We start from the raw sequence: 16,693 nt of genomic DNA on the forward strand, positions 1-16,693 counted from the left end.
CCTAGCTGCACATGCAGGCTGGAGGGAAGTGTACAGGGAACTTGTGAGGAACATTTGGGACCTTGAGCTGGAGAGGGCACGTGGGCTGGAAGTGCACAAGGAGCTCAGTGCAGACACGTAAAAAAAAGTGCAAACTTTATTTGTTCCCAATAAGCATAAACAAAGCCACGCACGTGCAAGCTGCAAACTATGGTGCAACCTGCCAAATAAAACCATGGCATAGCCAGGGGGCTGGCTACCCCTTCCCCTGCTACTTGGGAGAACTGTGGCACGCTGGCTGCACCTCCCCTGAGCCTGATGTGAGAGGCTGATCGGAGCTTGAGCTGCACCTGCGTGGCAGAGTTTTCTGACTGCACTGCTGGGGAACTGAGTCAGGTCTTCATCAAAGCTTAGCAGCCATCTTTTGATGGCGCTCCCCGGGGTGCAAGCACCTGGGATGCCAGTGGTGTTCCCTGCCCGTCATGGGAAGGCAAGCGCTGCTCCTTTGCACGTGCCTCTCAGACCCATGCTTCCTGCTTGCCATCCTGTCATCCTGGGGGGTGATAGTATCGCAGATGTAATGTAGGAAGGCATGCACCCAGCATGCCTGTGGAGCATCCCTATAGTCGCAGCAACCACTTGGGGCAATTGCCAGCCAGGGATGGAAGGCAGAAATGGGGGGACATGGCAAGACTCCATGGCAGCTCAGGCCAGCTGGAGGCTAGGACCAATGCCTGTGATCAGAGGGAAGGTGATAGGCCAGACTTGCTGTCTGGGTGCAATAGCATTCCTCCATGGCAGAAGCTATCCTCTCTGTAGCCACGACCGTGGCAGCAGCCACCACAGGCACTGCATTCGCTACCTGAGCTACAGCCGTGGCCTTGGCAGTAGCTGCCTTCTCAACAGTTGTGGCTGTTCTATTGGTGGCAATGGCCGCATCAACCAGAAAGGACTCCCACGCATCTACAGCATCAGACGACCAGGATGTTACCTGCTCCTCCCCAGCCTCAGAAGACTGCTGAAGAGCCTGTAGAGCGGGTGCTGTCTCTTCCTGCCTGACCCCATAGGAAGAAAGCCAATGCTCAGCAGTCTCTGCTCGGCGTGCAGATGAATCTCCAATGTCATCAAGGAGTTGATCGCGGTACTCTCTCCGTCACCTGTGGCTATGGGATATCCTCTGGGCTGAAGTGTCCACTTGAGGCCATGTGGCACCATCTGCGCTGCTAGATGCAGAGGCCTCTCTCACCTGTATGATTTCCTGGGGATTGAGACAAGAAAAAGAAAGAAGCAATGGCATGGAGACAGTTTCCAAAGGTCTGGCTCAACCCTATGTGCTGGCCACATGTGTATTCAGCCCTTCAATCAGTCCCCCACAAATGGGACAGGTGCCCCGACATCAGTGCATTCACATCAGGATTTCAAAACACTACAAGTTTTAAGACAGTATGAGGGGTAAATTCTGCTTGCCTTGCTCTGCCCAGGCACATTCATGGGAACAGCAAGACCAGAGTGCAACTCCACCATGGTAAGTGCCCTCCTGGCTACCAACTCTACCCAAGCTGCTCCAGGGGGTCTGAAGGCTGGCCTGCTACGTCACAGGACACCGGCTGGTCTGCGACACGAGGCCAGAGATGCAGGGTGAGTAGAAACAAGTCTGAGACTGGATTAGGCTTTTCCACCCTGGGACTGCTAGGAAATAGAGCTGCAGCTTCTCTCTTCACCACAGCCCAAGCAGCAGAGGCATGTTTCTGACTATTGTCAAGCCCATCCTGAAACCCTTGCAGCCCCAGGGAACAGGGAAGACTGGTGCCCAGCCCTAGACATCCCCAAGACCTGGCCTGGTTCGGCAGAGGCCTGGGCTCTGAGTGAGCAGCCGCCTCGGTCAAATTCAGTAATCAGCACTAAGGGCAAAGGGCAGGGACGGTGGGGGAGGTTCATGGTTGCACAAGCTTGGGGGCCAGAGCAGCGCAAGGTAGGATTCACAAGCAGCGCTTGCTATGAAGGGGATGTTTGGCCAGGTAGGGGGATGACCTCTGAATGAAATAATTTACCCTTGAACAGGCCTGGCTGGCAGTCCATATAATGCATGGGCGTGCTACTGATTGACACCACTCATGCACTGGACACATCACAAAGCCTTCGTCCTCCTGGTTAAGTGCTGCAGTGGGGGTCAATCAATCAGCACGGCCTGTAATCCCAGCTCCTAGCTAGCCCTGGCATGCAAAGGTGAACACCCGCAAGTTAGGATGCCAAGACATCCCAAGATGAGACCCCATCCCAAAGCCCAAGCCCACCCCCAAGATCCCATCTGTCACCCTCCAATGCCCCCAAACACCACACCAGGCCAACACCATGCATCCTCTCCCCCACCCAAGCCCCGACTTACCGAAGAGGTTTCCTACAGGGTGCTCAATTTCTGGGACCTCTGACTTGCAACCATCCTGTCCTGGGGCCACCTCCTGGGTCTCCTGCGTTCCAGGTTCAGCGATGGGGCTCAGGATCAGGGCCATGGAGGACACCAGGTCCTCACAACTTCGCTGGTGGGCAGAAGATGGCTGCTGAGAGGAGGCTGCCTCACCGCTGTCCCCCTCTTGCTGGTCACAGCAGACGGGGCCCAAAACTGTGCACTGGACTGTATGGTGAGAAGCCACAGCATGATCCCTCTCAAGGATGTCTGCAATCTCTTTGTGGAAGGGGATCGTGTTCTTGGCTGCCCCAGGCATCCTATTGGCATCCCTGCCTCTCACATAGAGGGATTTCAGGGACTTTATCTTGGTCCTGACCTGGAGCCAGTCCCGCTGATGTCCCCGTGCCACCATCTGCGCCGCAATCCTCTCACAAACAGCCTGATTCTGCCGGGTTCCTTTAGTCCCCTTTGCTGCAGCTGCAATGGCTCTCCTCATCTCTCCCCATATCGCGATCAGGTCCAGCACCTCACCACGGCTCCAATTAGGTGCCCGCTTGACAGAGTCCAGGGCGGGCATCTTTTGGCTCATGCTGGCTGAGTGAGCTGGAGGTTGATGGAGGAAAAGCTTATATTTGTAAGCTGGCTAGCTGGTATGTGCTCTACAGGCTGTTTGCATGGGGTTGTACCCTGATGGGGGGAAGGTGACACCCCTGGGAGCTGGCTTGGTTTGAGAACTGCTCCCTGGGCAAGAGAGTTCAGGGAATGCAAAAGCTGGTCCACACAGACGTAAGGGGGTGGAGAGGCATCACTGTATCTCAGGATACTGGAGGACTTCAACTTGGATGGATCATCTCTAGGGAGCAGCCACAATTTAATGGATCAGGAGCTGAGTAGTGCGGATCAGACATAATCCTGCACTAGAGTGGCCTAATTGAGCCTCATAATGAGTGCTTAAAACATTTGAAGGTGTTAATGAGAGAAAAATACAGGGGTTAAGAGCTCCAGGAGCTACCCAAAATGACTGGGTAGCAAAGCCCTTACAAAGATAAGCCATTCTGTCAGCCCTTGCCCTCAAAGACCCCTTTTGGGATGGGAGAATGCGCAGCTAATGAACCAGGCTTGAAATTTACTCTCTCTTCTGGAAGAAGCAGAGCTCTGCTTCCTACCTGCTTGCACTGAAGGGCCAGATCCAGGGAATGAGCCCACAGAGCTGTCCTCTGCCAAGCAGTCCCAGGCATCAGAGAAATCTGCACCGTGACAAAGACTCTGGGGTTAAACTGCACGTGGACTCTAGGTCTCAGGCTTGTGGCACTGGAGGCCTCAGACATGTAGCAGAAAGAGGGAGATTCCTGTGCAGACCAGGAGGGATTAATATCCCCAGAGCAGAGCACAGCATCCCACCTGCATCTGGGACCCAGGTAATGGGTGGAAATCCCCAGTCACTCTACAGTCCAATCCCAATGGGATCCCTGAGCTCCGGACCACCAAGACCATTGCTAAGGGACAATACAATACCACTGAGTCACGGTATCACCTCTTACGCTGCACACTGAAGGTCCACTTTCCGTTCCATGGTTCCCCAAGGATACCAGATTTGTACTAAATATTGAGAGGTGAGGTAAGGCTTTGGCCCTACCACTGCATTACTTCCCTGGGATTAGAGATGACCCCCTGTAAAGAGATCACCTGAAAAGGTTGTGGCAGGAACCTCCAAGTTCATTTTTCCCTCCAGTTAACCACAGATATTACCCTGTCGTCACCTGCCTCATCCTGATTGAAATTTAGCCCAACAATACATGCTCCACATTGTGCAATGAACTGACTAAATGTAGTTTCCTTTGAGATGGCCAACATGTAGCTATAGCATGATAACAAGCTCAAACTATAAAGTTACACCTTGACAAGGCGTTCTAACTTTTGCCTGATTGCAAAGATGGGAATAGGGATGGCCCATGAATGAATGAAAACATTTACCCTTGAACAGGCCTGGCTGGCAGTCCATATAATGCATGGGCGTGCCACTGATTGACACCACTCATGCACTGGGCACATCACAATGCCTTCGTCCTCCTGGTTAAGTGCTGCAGTGGGGGTCAATCAATCAGCACGGCCTGTAATCCCAGCTCCTAGCTATCCCAGAGTGCAAAGGTGATCACCAGCAAGCTAGGACCCCAAGACACCCCAAGATAAAACCCCATCCCAAAGCCCCAAGCCCACCCCCAAGATCCTATCCATAACCCTCAAAGCCCCCAAACACCATACCAGGCCAACACGAGAGACACTCTCCCTAACCTAAAACCACAGCTTACCAGAGAGGTTTCCTGCAGGATGCTCAATTTCTGGGACCTCTGACTTGCAACCATCCTGTCCTGGGGCCACCTCCTGAGTCTCCTGTGTTCCAGGTTCAGCGATGGGGCTCAGGATCAGGGCCACGGAGGACACCAGATCCTCAGACCTTTCCTGGAGGGCAGCAGGAAGCTGCTGGGAGGAGGCTGCTTCACCGCTGTCCCCCTCTTGCTGGTCACAGCAGAAAGGGCCCAAGGCTGTGCACTGGACTGTGTAGCGAGGAGCCACAGCGCGATCCCTCTCAAGGATGTCTGCAAGCTCTTTGTGGAAGGGGATCGTGTTCTTGGCTGCCCCAGGCACCTTATTGGCATCCCTGCCCTTCACATAAAGGGATTTCAGGGACTTTATCTTGGTCCTGACCTGGAGCCAGTCCCGCTGATGCCCCCGTGCCACCATCTGCGCTGCAATCCTCTCACAAATGGCCTGTTTCTGACGGTTTCCTTTAGATCCCTTTCCTGCAGTTGCAATGGCTCTCCTCATCTCTCCCCATGCCGTGATCAGGTCCAGCACCTCACCACGGCTCCAATTAGGTGCCCGCCTGACGGAGTCCAGGGCTGGCATCTTTTCACTCATGCTGCCTGAGGTCAAAGAAGGAAACGTTTAAGCGTGCTGGTTCGTATGTGCTCTGCGGACTGTTTGCATGGGGCTCCATCCTTTAGGGGTAGGAAGGTCACAGCCCCGTGGGGTGGGCAGGGGGATTGGCTCGGTTTCAGAACTACCCACTGGGCAGTAGATTTCAGGGGTGGGATTTTTGTCCACACAGAAGAGGGGAGTGGGAGAAGAGCTACTTCATCCTGGGATACTGGACTCAAACTTGGGTGAATCACCCGCAGGAAGTGACCACAGCTTAATGGACCAGGAGCTGGGTAGTGCAGACCAGAGATAATCCTACCCTGGAGTGACCTAAATTTGAGCCACATAATGAGTGCTCGATAATGCAGCCGCTTGAAGGTGTTAGTGTGCGGACAATCCAGGAGCTAAAAGCTCCAGGGGCCACCCACAATTACCACATAACAAGGCCCTTACAGAGATAAGCCATTCTGCCAGCCCTCATCCCTCAAGAACACCTTTTGGGATGGGAGAACGTGCAGCTAATGAACCAGGCTTGAAATCTGCTCTATCTTCTGAAAGAAACAGAGCTCAGCTTCCTACCTGCTTGCACTGACGGGCCAGATCCGGGGAATGAGCCCACAGAGCTGTCCTCTGCCAACGAGTCCCAGGCATCAGAGAAATCTGCACCATGACAAAGACCTTGGGGTTAAACTGCACATGGACTCTAGGTCTCTGGGCTTGTGGCCCTGAAGGCCCCAGAGATGCAGAAGAAAGAGAGAGATTCTGGTGCAAACCAGGGTTTCTATCCCCCACAAAAGGGCATCCCACTTGCATCAGGGACCCAGGTAATGGGTAGAAAAGTCCCAGTCTCTCTAGAGTCCAATCCAATGGGCTCCCAGATCCCCTGACTGCCAAAGCAAGTGCTAAGGGATAAAACCATGCCCTTGAAGGGGTATCAGCAATCACATTCCTGACTGAAGGTGCATGTTCCAGTCCATGGTTCCCAAAGATACCAGACATGTACTGAATATTGCGATGTGAGGTGAGGCTTTGGTTCTACCACTGCATGACTTTCCTGGGGATGGAGATAACCCCCTGTAAAGAGAACACCTGCAAAGGTGGTATCCCTAGCACAGGGATGGGCAAAATGCAGCCCGCGGGCTGGATGCAGCCCACCAGGCCATTCTATCCAGCCCACAGGGCCCCTAAAAAGTTTAGTAATTTAATATTTATCTGACCCTGGCTGCCTGTCATGCAGCACTTGATGGCTTGCCAAAACTCAGTAAGCGGCCCTCTGCCCAAAATAATTGTCCGCCCCTGCTCTAGCAGGAACCTCCAAGCACATTTTTCCTCCAGTTAACCATGGTATTGTCCTGCCCACACCTGCCCCATCCTGATCCAAATGTAGGCCACCATTACATGTTACAGGCATTATGCAATGAGCTGATTTACTGTGTATATAGCTTGAGAGCAGCTACAGATGTAAAGTAATTATTACACAATAAAAAGCTCCACCCAATTATTAAGCTACTCTTCAAAACTCTGTTCTAACTTTATGGCTGACTGTGAAGATGGGGATGAGCCTGGCCCCCGAATGAAATCTTTTACCCTTGAATAGGCCTGGCTGGATGGACATCGGGGGAATGGATGTGCCACTGCTTGCCAAATCATGGATTGGGGACATCAGAATGCCTTCACACTCCTGGCTAAATGCTGGCGTAAAGAACAACCAACCAGCATCGCCTGTAATCCCAGCTCCTAGCTAGCCCAGTGTGTAAAGGTGCGCACCCCCAGGCTCGGGTCCCCAAAAAACCCATCCCAAGCCACCCCCATGCTGCCATCCAGCACCCTCCAAAGCTACAAAACAGCACACCAGGCCAACACCAGCCACCCTCTCCCCCATCCAAACCCCAGCTTACCAAAGAGGTTTCCTGCAGGGTGCTCGATTTCTGAGACCTCTGACTTGCAACCATCCTGTCCGGGGGCCACCTCCTGGGTCTCCTGCGTTCCAGGTTCAGCGATGGGGCTCAGGACCAGGGCCACAGAGGACACCGGGTCCTCACAACTTTCCTGGGGGGCAGCAGGCAGCTGCTGGGAGGAGGCTGCTTCACCACTGTCCCCTTCTTGCTGGTCACAGCAGACGGGGCCCAAGGCTGTGTGCTGGACTGTATGGCAAGGAGCCACAATATGATCCCCCTCAAGGATGTCTGCAAGCTCTTTGTGGAAGGGGACTGCGTTCTTGGCTGCCCCAGGCACCCTCTTGGCATCCCTGCCCCTCACATAGAGGGATTTCAGGGACTTTATCTTGGTCCTGACCTGGAGCCAGTCCCGCTGATGCCCCCATGCCACCATCTGCGCCGCAATCCTCTCACAAACAGCCTGTTTCTGACGGTTTCCCTTAGTTCCCTTCGCTGCAGTTGCAATGGTTCTCCTCATCTCTCCCCATATCGCGATCAGGTCCAGCACCTCACCATGGCTCCAATTGGGTGCCCGCTTGATGGGGTCCAGAAGGGGCATCCTTTGGTTCACGCTGTCTAAGTAATCTGGAGGTCAATGGAGGAAAAGTCTAGGCTCACTTGCTGCCTAGCTCTGCAGGCTGTTTGCACGGGGTTGCACCCATGAGTGGTGGGAAGGTCACAACCCTGGGGGCAGGATGGGAGTTGACTTGGTGCCAGCTCTGCCCCCGGGCAGTAGAATGCAGGGGGTGGAATGTCCACACAAAAGAGGAGGGTTGGAAGAGGGGCACTGCACCTTGGGATACTGGAGGACTCAAACTCATATCTGGGGAGGGGCCACACCTTAATGGAACAGGAGCTGGGTTGTGCAGAACAGAGTTAATTCTGCCCTGGAGTGGCCTAACTTTGAACCACATTATGAGTGCCTACAACCACTTGAAGGTGTTAAGGTGCAGACAATCCAAGAGCTAAGAGCTCCAGGAGCAACCCAAAATTACCATGCAAGAAGGCCCTTACAGAGAAAAGCCATTCCAGGTCAGCCCTCATCCCTCAAGGACACCTTTTGGGATGGGAGACTGCGCAGAGAATGAGCCAGGCTTGAAGTGCGCTCTCCCTTCTGGAAGAAGCACAGCTCTGTTTCCTACCTGCTTGTACTGAAGGCTCCGGTCCAGGGAATGAGCCCACAGAGCTGTCGTCTGCCAAGGAGTCCCAGGCATCAGAGAAATCTGCAACATGACAAAGACCTTGGGGTTAAACTGCACGTGGACTCTAGGTCTCAGGGCTTGTGACACTGGAGGCCCCAGAGATGCAGCAAAAAGAGGAAGATTCTGGTGCAGACCAGGAGGGGTTCACATCCCCCAGAGCAGAGCAGAGCAGAGCAGAGCATCCCACCTGTGCCTGGGAACCAGGTAATGGGAAGGAAAGCCCCAGCCCCTGCACAGTCAATTCCCCACAGGCTTCCAGAGTCCCTGACAACCAACACAATTGCTAAAGGGTAATACAATGCCATGAAGCGGTGGTATGACGTCTTACATTGATGACTGAGGGTGGACATTCCAGTCCTTGGTTCCCCAGGGATACCAGATTTGTACTGAATATTGAGATGTCAGGTGAGTCTTTGGTCGTACCATAGCTGACTTCCTAGGGGTTGGGTGGAGCGGCTCCCCCAAAAATACAGACCCCATCTTCAAAGGGGGCTGTGGTCGCCTCCAAAACCATTTTTCAATCCAGTTAACCCAGGGTATCGCTCAAGCCTCAGCTGCCCTACGCCGAGGGAAACTCAGGCCACTACTACACGTTAAAGGCATCATGCAAATAACCGGTTAACTGCGCATTTACCTTGAGAGCAGGTACACTTGGAAAGCACTTATAACACAATACAAAGTTCCAACCACCTTTAAAATTGCACTTCAAAAGCTGTTCTAACTTTCTAGCTGGTTGCAAGGATGGGAATCGGGATGGCCCGTGAATTTAACCTTGAATAGGCCTGGGTGGCTGGCCATGGAAAGCATGCGCATGCTACGGATCGACAACACTCATGCGCTGGGCACATCTCAATGTCTTTGTCCTCCTGGCTAACTGCTGGGGTAGGGAGGCCATCAATCAATGTGGCCTCTAACTCCAGCTCCTAGCTAGCCCAGTTTGCAGAGGTGCCCACCCCTAAGTTAGGGCCCCACAACACTGCAAGCTAAGGCCCCATCTCAAAGCCCCAAGCCTAGCCACAAGCCCCCATCCATCATCCTCCAAAGCCACCAAACACACCAGGCAAAAACCAGCCACCTTTTACCCCATCCAAACCCCGACTTACCAGAGAGGTTTCCTGCAGGATGCCCAATTTCTGGGACCTCTGACTTGCAACCATCCTGTCCCGGGGCCACCTCCTGGGTCTCCCGCGTTCCAGGTTCAGCGATGGGGCTCAGGATCAGGGCCACGGAGGACACCAGGTCCTCACAACTTTCTTGGGGGGCAACAGGCGGCTGCTGGGAGGAGGCTGCCTCACCTCTGTCCCCCTCTTGCTGGTCACAGCAGAAAGGGCCCAAGGCTGTGCGCTGGACTGTATAGCGAGGAGCCACAGCGTGATCCCTCTCAAGGATGTCTGCAAGCTCTTTGTGGAAGGGGATCGTATTCTTGGCTGCCCCAGGCACCCTCTTGGCACCCCTGCCCCTCACGTAGAGGGATTTCAGGGACTTTATCTTTGTCCTGACCTGGAGCCAGTCCCGCTGATGTCCCCGTGCCACCATCTGTGCCGCAATCATCTCACAAACCGCCTGTTTCTGCCGGTTTCCTTTAGTCCCCTTTCCTGCAGCTGCAATGGTCCTCCTCATTTCTCCCCATATCGCGATCAGGTCCAGCACCTCACCACGGCTCCAATTAGGTGCCCGCCTGACGGAGTCCAGGGTGGGTATCTTTTGACTCACGCTGCCTGAGTGAGCTGGAGGTGAAAGAAGGAAACATTTCAGCTTGCTAGTTCCTTTGTGCTCTGCGGGCTGTTTGCACGGGGTTCCATCTCTTAGGGGTAGGAAGGTCACAACCCTGCAGGCTGCGGGGTGGGGAGGGAGTAGGCTTAGTTTCAAAAATGCCCCCTGGGCAGTAGAATGAAAGGACAGGGTAATCACGTCAACACAGAGTTGAAAAGTTTGTCCACACACAGGTTTTTCCACACAGAAGGGGGTGGGGGGAGGTGGGAAGTGGCCACAGCTTAATGGACCAGGAGCTGGGTAGTGCAGAACAGAGATAATCCTACCCTGGAGTGGCCTAAGTTTGAGCCACATGATGAGCGCTTACAGCCACTTGAAGGTGATAGTATATGGACAATCCAGGGGCTAAGAGCTCCAGGGGCCACCCAAAATGACTGTGTAACAAGGGCCCGACAGAAATAAGCCATTCTGTCAGCCCTCATCCCTCAAGAACATCTTTTGGGAGAACGTGCAGCTAATGAAACCCGCTTAAAATGAGCAATCTCTTCTGCAAGAAGCAGAGCTCAGCTTCCTACCTGCTTGCACTGAGGGGCCAGATCCAGGGAATGAGCCCACAGAGCTGTCCTCTGCAAAGGAGTTGCAGATTTCTCTGATGCCTGGAACACGACAAAGACCTTGAGGTTAAACTGCACATAAACTCTAGGTCCCAGCGCTTGTCACGATGAAGGCCGCAGAGATCAGCAGAAAGAGGGAGATTCTGGTGCAAACCAGAAAGGGTTTATATCATGCAGAGCAGAGCAGAGCAGAGCAGAGCATCCCTCCTGACCCTGGGAGCCAGATAATGGGTGGAAAAGCCCCAGTCCCTCCAGAGTCCAATCCCCACTGGCTCCCAGACTTCCTGATCACCAAGACAACTGCTAATGGATTACACCATGTCTCTGAGTGTAGTATCACATCTTACATTGCTGGCTGCAGGTGGACAGTCCAGCCCATGGTTCCCTGTGGAGACCAGATTTCTACCAAATGTCAGGTGAGGTACAGCCATACCACTGTACGACTTCCCTGTGGGGGAGGGACTGACCCCCATGAAGAGATAACCTAAAACAGTGGCTATGGCACCCTAGCAGCTGCCTCCATGCCCATCTTTCACTCCACTTAACCTAGGATATTGCCCTAGCCTCCCCTGCCATATCCTGACCGAAACCTAAGCCACCACTACGTGTTACAGGCATCATCCAACTAACTGGTTAAATGCACAATTCCCTTGATACCGGGTACACGTTCAAAGTATTATTTCACAATAAAAACTCCAACCAGGTATAACTTACACCTTGAAAATGTCTTCTAAAATCACTGGTTGCAAAGATGGGGATGGCCCATGAATGAAAACATTTACCATTGAATAGACTTGGCTGGCTCAGCATGAAATGCAGGGGCATCACTCATGCCCCGGGCACATCACAATTCCTATCTTCCTGGGCAGTGCTGGTGTAGGGGGGGCAATCAATCAGCATTGCGGCTAAACCTAGGTCCTAGTTAGCCCAGTTTGCAAAGGTCCCACCCCCAAGCTAAGGCCCCAAACACTGCAATAAAGGACCCCACCCCCAAGCTCCCATCTATCACCCTCCAGAGCACCCAAACACCACACCAGGTGAACACCAGCCACCCTCTCCCCCATCCAAACCCCAACTTACCAGAGAGGTTTCCTGCAGGGTGCTCAATTTCTGGGACCTCTGACTTGCAACCATCCTGTCCGGGGGCCACCTCCTGCGTTCCAGGTTCAGCGATGGGGCTCAGGGCCACGGAGGACACCAGGTCCTCACAACTTTCTTGGGGGGCACCAGGCGGCTGCTGGGAGGAGGCTGCCTCACCGCTGTCCCCTTCTTCCTGGTCATAGCAGACAGGACCCGAGGCTGTGCACCGGACCGTATGGTAAGGAGCCACAATGTGATCCCTCTCAAGGATGTCTGCAAGCTCTTTGTGGAAGGGGATCGTGTTCTTGGCTGCCCCAGGCACCCTACTGGCATCCTTGCCCCTCACATAGAGGGATTTCAGGGACTTTATCTTGGTCCTGACCTGGAGCCAGTCCCGCTGATGTCCCCGTGCCATCATCTGCGCCGCAATCCTCTCACAAACGGCCTGTTTCTGACGGTTTCCTTTAGTCCCCTTTGCTGCAGTTGCAATGGCTCTCCTCACCTCTCCCCATATCGTGATGAGGTCCAGCACCTCACTGTGGCTCCAATTGGGTGCCCGCCTGACGGAGTCCAGGGGGGGCATCCTTTGGCTCATACCGGCTGAGAGAGCTGCAGGACAATAGAGAAAAAATTTATGCTCGCTAGCTATTACATGCTCAGCCAGCTGTTTGCGTGTGGTTGCATCGCTGAGCAACATGAAGGACATGGGAGGGGGAGTTGGCCAGGTTTCAGATCTGCCTTCTGGGCAGTAGGGTTCAGGGGGTGCAAAGTTTGTCCACGCAGAAGAGAAGGCTGGAGAGAGGCACTGCATCCTGGGTACCGGTGACTCCAGCAGCCACCCAAAATTACCAGGTACCAAGCCCCCACCAGAGAAAAGCCAATCTATGTCAGCCCTCATCCCTCAAGGACACCTTTTGGGACGGGAGAATATACAGCTAGTGAGCAAGGCTGGAAATGAGCTCTCCCTTCTGGAAGAAGCAAAGCTCTGCTCCCTACCTGCTTGCACTGAAGGGTCAGGTCCAGGGAAGGAGCCCACAGAGCTGTCCTCTGCCAAAGGGTCCCAGGCGTCAGAGAAATCTGCAACATGACAAAGACCTCGGGGTTAAACAGCACAAGGACACTAGATCTCAGTGCTTGTGACACTGAAGGCCCCAGAGACGCAACAGAAAGAGGGAGATTATTGTGCAAACCAGAAGGGGTTTATATCCCCCAGTGCAGAGGAACCCACCTGCCCCTAGGAACCAGGTAACGGGTGGGAAAGCCCCAGTCTCTCTATAACCTAACCCCACCTGGCTCCCAGAGCTCCTGACCACCGAGACAATTGTTAAGGGATAATCCCATGTCCTTGAGCAGGAGTATAACCTATTTACACTGGTGACTGGAGATGGATATACCCATCCATGGTTCCCCAGGGTTATTTTATTTGGACTGAAAATTGAGATATCAGGCCATACTACTGCATGAGTCTCCGGGGCGTGGAGCTGACCCCTTATAATGAGACCAGCTACACAGGGGGCTGTGGCAGCCCTATTAGCCACCTCCAAACCCTGTTAACCTAGGGTGCCACCCTGACCTCAACTGCCATATCCTGATGGAAATGTGGGCCGCCTCTATAGGTTACAGGCATTGTGCAACTAGCTAATGTACAAATACCCGGAGACCAGCTACACATGCAAAGCACTTATCTCATGATAAAAAGCTGCAACCAGCTATAAAGGCAAACTTTGAAAATGTATTCTAACTTTATAGCTGGTTGGGAGGGTGGGAATGACCCACGAATGAAATCATTTACCCACAAAATCAAAGAATCATAGAAAACTGGGATTGGAAGGGACCTCAGGATGTCATCTATTCCAACCCCTGCTCAAAGAAGGACCATCCCTGACTATACCACCACACCAAGGCTTTGTCTAGCCAGTTCTTAAAAACCTCAAAAAGGCTGAATAGGCCTGGCTGGCTGGCCCCGTAACGTATGGATGTGCCACCGACTGACATTTCTCCGGCACTGGGCACATCACAATGCCTTCATCCTTCTAGTCACTGGATGGTGTGGTGGGGCAATCAATTAGCATGGCCTGAAATCCCAGCACCTAGATAGCCCAGCATGCAGACATTCCCACCCCCATCTAGGTCCCCAAGACACCCAAGCTAAGACCCCCATCTTAAAGCCCCAAGCTGCCATCCAGCACCCTTCAAAGCCCCCAAACAAACCAGTCCAACACCAGCCACCCTCTCTCCCACCCAAACTCCAATTTACCAGAGAGGTTTCCTGCAGGGTGCTCAATTTCTGTGACTTCTGACTTGCAACCATTCAGTCCTGGGGCCACCTCCTGGGTCTCCTGCATTCCAGGTTCAGCGATGGGGCTCAGGATCAGGGCCACGGAGGACCCCAGATACTCACAACTGTCTTGGGGGGCAGCAGGCGGCTGCTGGGAGGAGGCTGCTTCACCGCTGTCCCCCTCTTGCTGGTCCGAGGCTGTGCACTGGACTGTATAGCGAGGAGCCACAGCGTGATCCCTCTCAAGGATGTCTGCAAGCTCTTTGTGGAAGGGGATCGTGTTCTTGGCTGCCCCAGGCACCCTCTTGGCATCCCTGCCCCTCACGTAGAGGGATTTCAGGGACTTTATCTTGGTCCTGACCTGGAGCCAGTCCCGCTGATGCCCTCGTGCCACCATCTGTGCCGCAATCCTCTCACAAATGGCCTGATTCTGCCGGTTTCCTTTAGTCCCCTTCGCTGCAGTTGCAACCGTCCTCCTCACTTCTCCCCATATCACAATGAGGTCCAGGACCTCACCACGGCTCCAATTAGGTGCCCGCTTGGTGGGATCCAGGGGGGACATCCTTTGGCTCATGCTGCCTGATAGAGCTGAAGGTTGAAGGAGGAAAAGTTTATGTTCATTAGCTGGCTAGCTGGTATGTGCTCTACAGGCTGTTTGCATGGGGCTGCATCCCCAAGGGGTGGGAAGGTCACACTCCTGGGGGGGCAGGAAAGGAAGTTGGCTTGGTTTCTGAGCTGCCTGCTGGGCAGTAGGGTTCAGGAGATGGAAAGTTTGTCCACAGAGAAGAGGAGGGTGGGAGAGGTACCACTGCATGCTGGGATACTGAAAGAGTCCAACTTGGGTGGATCATCTTTGTGGAGTATCCACGCCTTAACAGAACAGGAGCTGGATAGAGATAATTCTGCCATGGAGTGGCCCATGTTTGAGCCTCATGAGTGTTTAAAATCACTTGAAAGTGTTAGTATGTGGACAATCCAGGGTTAAGAGTCCAGGGGCCACCCAAAATGACCATGTACCAAGGCCCTTCTATGCAGAAATGCCAATCTATGTCAGCTCTCATCCCACAAGGGCACCTTTTGGGATGGAAGAACATGCAGCTAATGAGCTAGGCTGCAAATGAGCTTTCTATTCTGGAAGAAGCAGAGCTCTGCTTCCTACCTGCTTGCACTGAAGAGCCAGGTCCAGGGAATGAGCCCACAGAGCTGTCCTCTGCCAAGGAGTCCCAGGAATCAGATAAATCTGCACCATGACAAAGACCTTGAGGTTAAACTGCACGTGGACTCTAGGTCTCTGGGCTTGTAACACTGAAGGCCCCCAAGATGCAGCAGAAAACGGGAGATTCTGGTGCAAACCAGGAGGGGTTTATATCCTCCAGAACAGAGCACAGCAGCCCACCTGCATCTGGAACCCAGGTAATGGGTGGAAAACCCCCGGTCTATGTCCAATCAGAGCTCCTGACCACCAAAACACTTGCAAAGAGATAATACCATGCCCTTCTGGGAGGGGGGAAGTATCAGCAATCACGTCCCTGACTGAAGGTGGACGTTCCAGTCAGTGGCTCCCCAAGGATACCAGAATTGTAAGGAATATTGAGATGTCAGGTGAGGCTTTGGCCCTACCACTGCACAAATTTCCTGGGGGTGGAGCTGACCCCCAGAAAGAGACCACCCGCAAAGGGGGCTGTGGCACCCCCAGCAGCCACTTCCAAGCCCATTTTTTGCTCCACTTAACCCAAGGTATTGCTCTGTCCTCACCTACCCTATCCTGATGGAAACTTAAGACACCTCTACACGTACAAGGCATCATTGAATTCACTAGTTCATTGCTCAATTCTCTAGAGACAGGTACTGCAAAGGTACTTATCGTGTAATGAAAAGCTCCAACCGGATATGAATTACACCTCAAAAATGTGTTCTAACTATATCAGTAATTGCTAATAGCTTTAACTTGCTTGCGCAGCAGTGTCTCTCTGGTGGCTGGGACCCTCATCACCCATGGACTCCCAGCCATAGGGATGCACCTTGCCCAGTTGGGGCTGCATGCACTCAGCCCCAACAGCTACAGACTCTGGGTCCCAGCAGCAACCCACAGCTTCCAGGACCCAGCCTCCCACAGCTGGGGACGCTGGGTCTGCGCAGCATGACTCCTGGAGCTGGGACCCAGCTGGTCCCAGCAGCCGCACGGTGTGACTACAATCTCGCAGCCCCTGGGGGGCATGAAATATTGCAACAACTAAATCTCCTCTGGGCTTTCCTGCACCTCAGGGCCTGGGGGAATCACCACATCTTTGTTTCCCAGCCACAGTGTTGCGTGAAGTGCCCCCATGTCTTCAAGCCCCTCAGCTGTGGGGGGCTGCCGAGCACAGGGTCTTACTCCTTGCCAGTGCAGCCTGCACCATCAAGAAGGTGCAATGGGATCCCATGAGTTATCTCTCAATCGCACCTCCTGCCACACGCGTGGTATGGCAGGAGGCACTATTGAGTGAATCGCACATTAGATCCCATTGTACCCTTGCCTCCATGTGTAGAGGGGCCTTCATGGAAATTTTGGAGGCTGCATTCAG

General features: G+C 53.5%; 1 protein-coding gene across 6 annotated transcripts in view; it reads right to left on the reverse strand.

The window, feature by feature from the left end:
- Positions 1–118: 118 nt before the first annotated feature.
- LOC102575965 (uncharacterized) overlaps positions 119–16,693 on the reverse strand; it is a 31,152-nt gene continuing 14,577 nt past the window's right edge. For 2 of the 6 annotated variants that reach the window (XM_019497540.2, XM_019497538.2), the window contains exons 6-18: positions 15,289–15,369; positions 14,109–14,717; positions 12,848–12,928; positions 11,852–12,460; positions 10,733–10,813; positions 9,548–10,171; positions 8,385–8,465; positions 7,204–7,827; positions 5,885–5,965; positions 4,696–5,310; positions 3,553–3,633; positions 2,366–2,989; positions 119–1,237 (exon numbers count right to left, since the gene is read on the reverse strand). In XM_019497540.2, coding sequence (XP_019353085.1) covers positions 1,203–1,237; positions 2,366–2,989; positions 3,553–3,633; positions 4,696–5,310; positions 5,885–5,965; positions 7,204–7,827; positions 8,385–8,465; positions 9,548–10,171; positions 10,733–10,813; positions 11,852–12,460; positions 12,848–12,928; positions 14,109–14,717; positions 15,289–15,369 — 4,226 coding nt within the window. In that variant the 3' untranslated portion in view covers positions 119–1,202. Of the gene's footprint in view, positions 1,238–2,365; positions 3,240–3,552; positions 4,058–4,695; positions 5,311–5,884; positions 5,966–7,203; positions 7,828–8,384; positions 8,466–9,547; positions 10,172–10,732; positions 10,814–11,851; positions 12,461–12,847; positions 12,929–14,108; positions 14,718–15,288; positions 15,370–16,693 lie in introns of those variants that run through there. The other 4 variants (XM_019497542.2, XM_014603283.3, XM_019497544.2 and 1 more) reach the window with 4 other exon arrangements.

The sequence above is a fragment of the Alligator mississippiensis genome, chromosome 15, assembly GCF_030867095.1.
Source record: "Alligator mississippiensis isolate rAllMis1 chromosome 15, rAllMis1, whole genome shotgun sequence".
Classification (NCBI taxonomy): domain Eukaryota; kingdom Metazoa; phylum Chordata; order Crocodylia; family Alligatoridae; genus Alligator; species Alligator mississippiensis.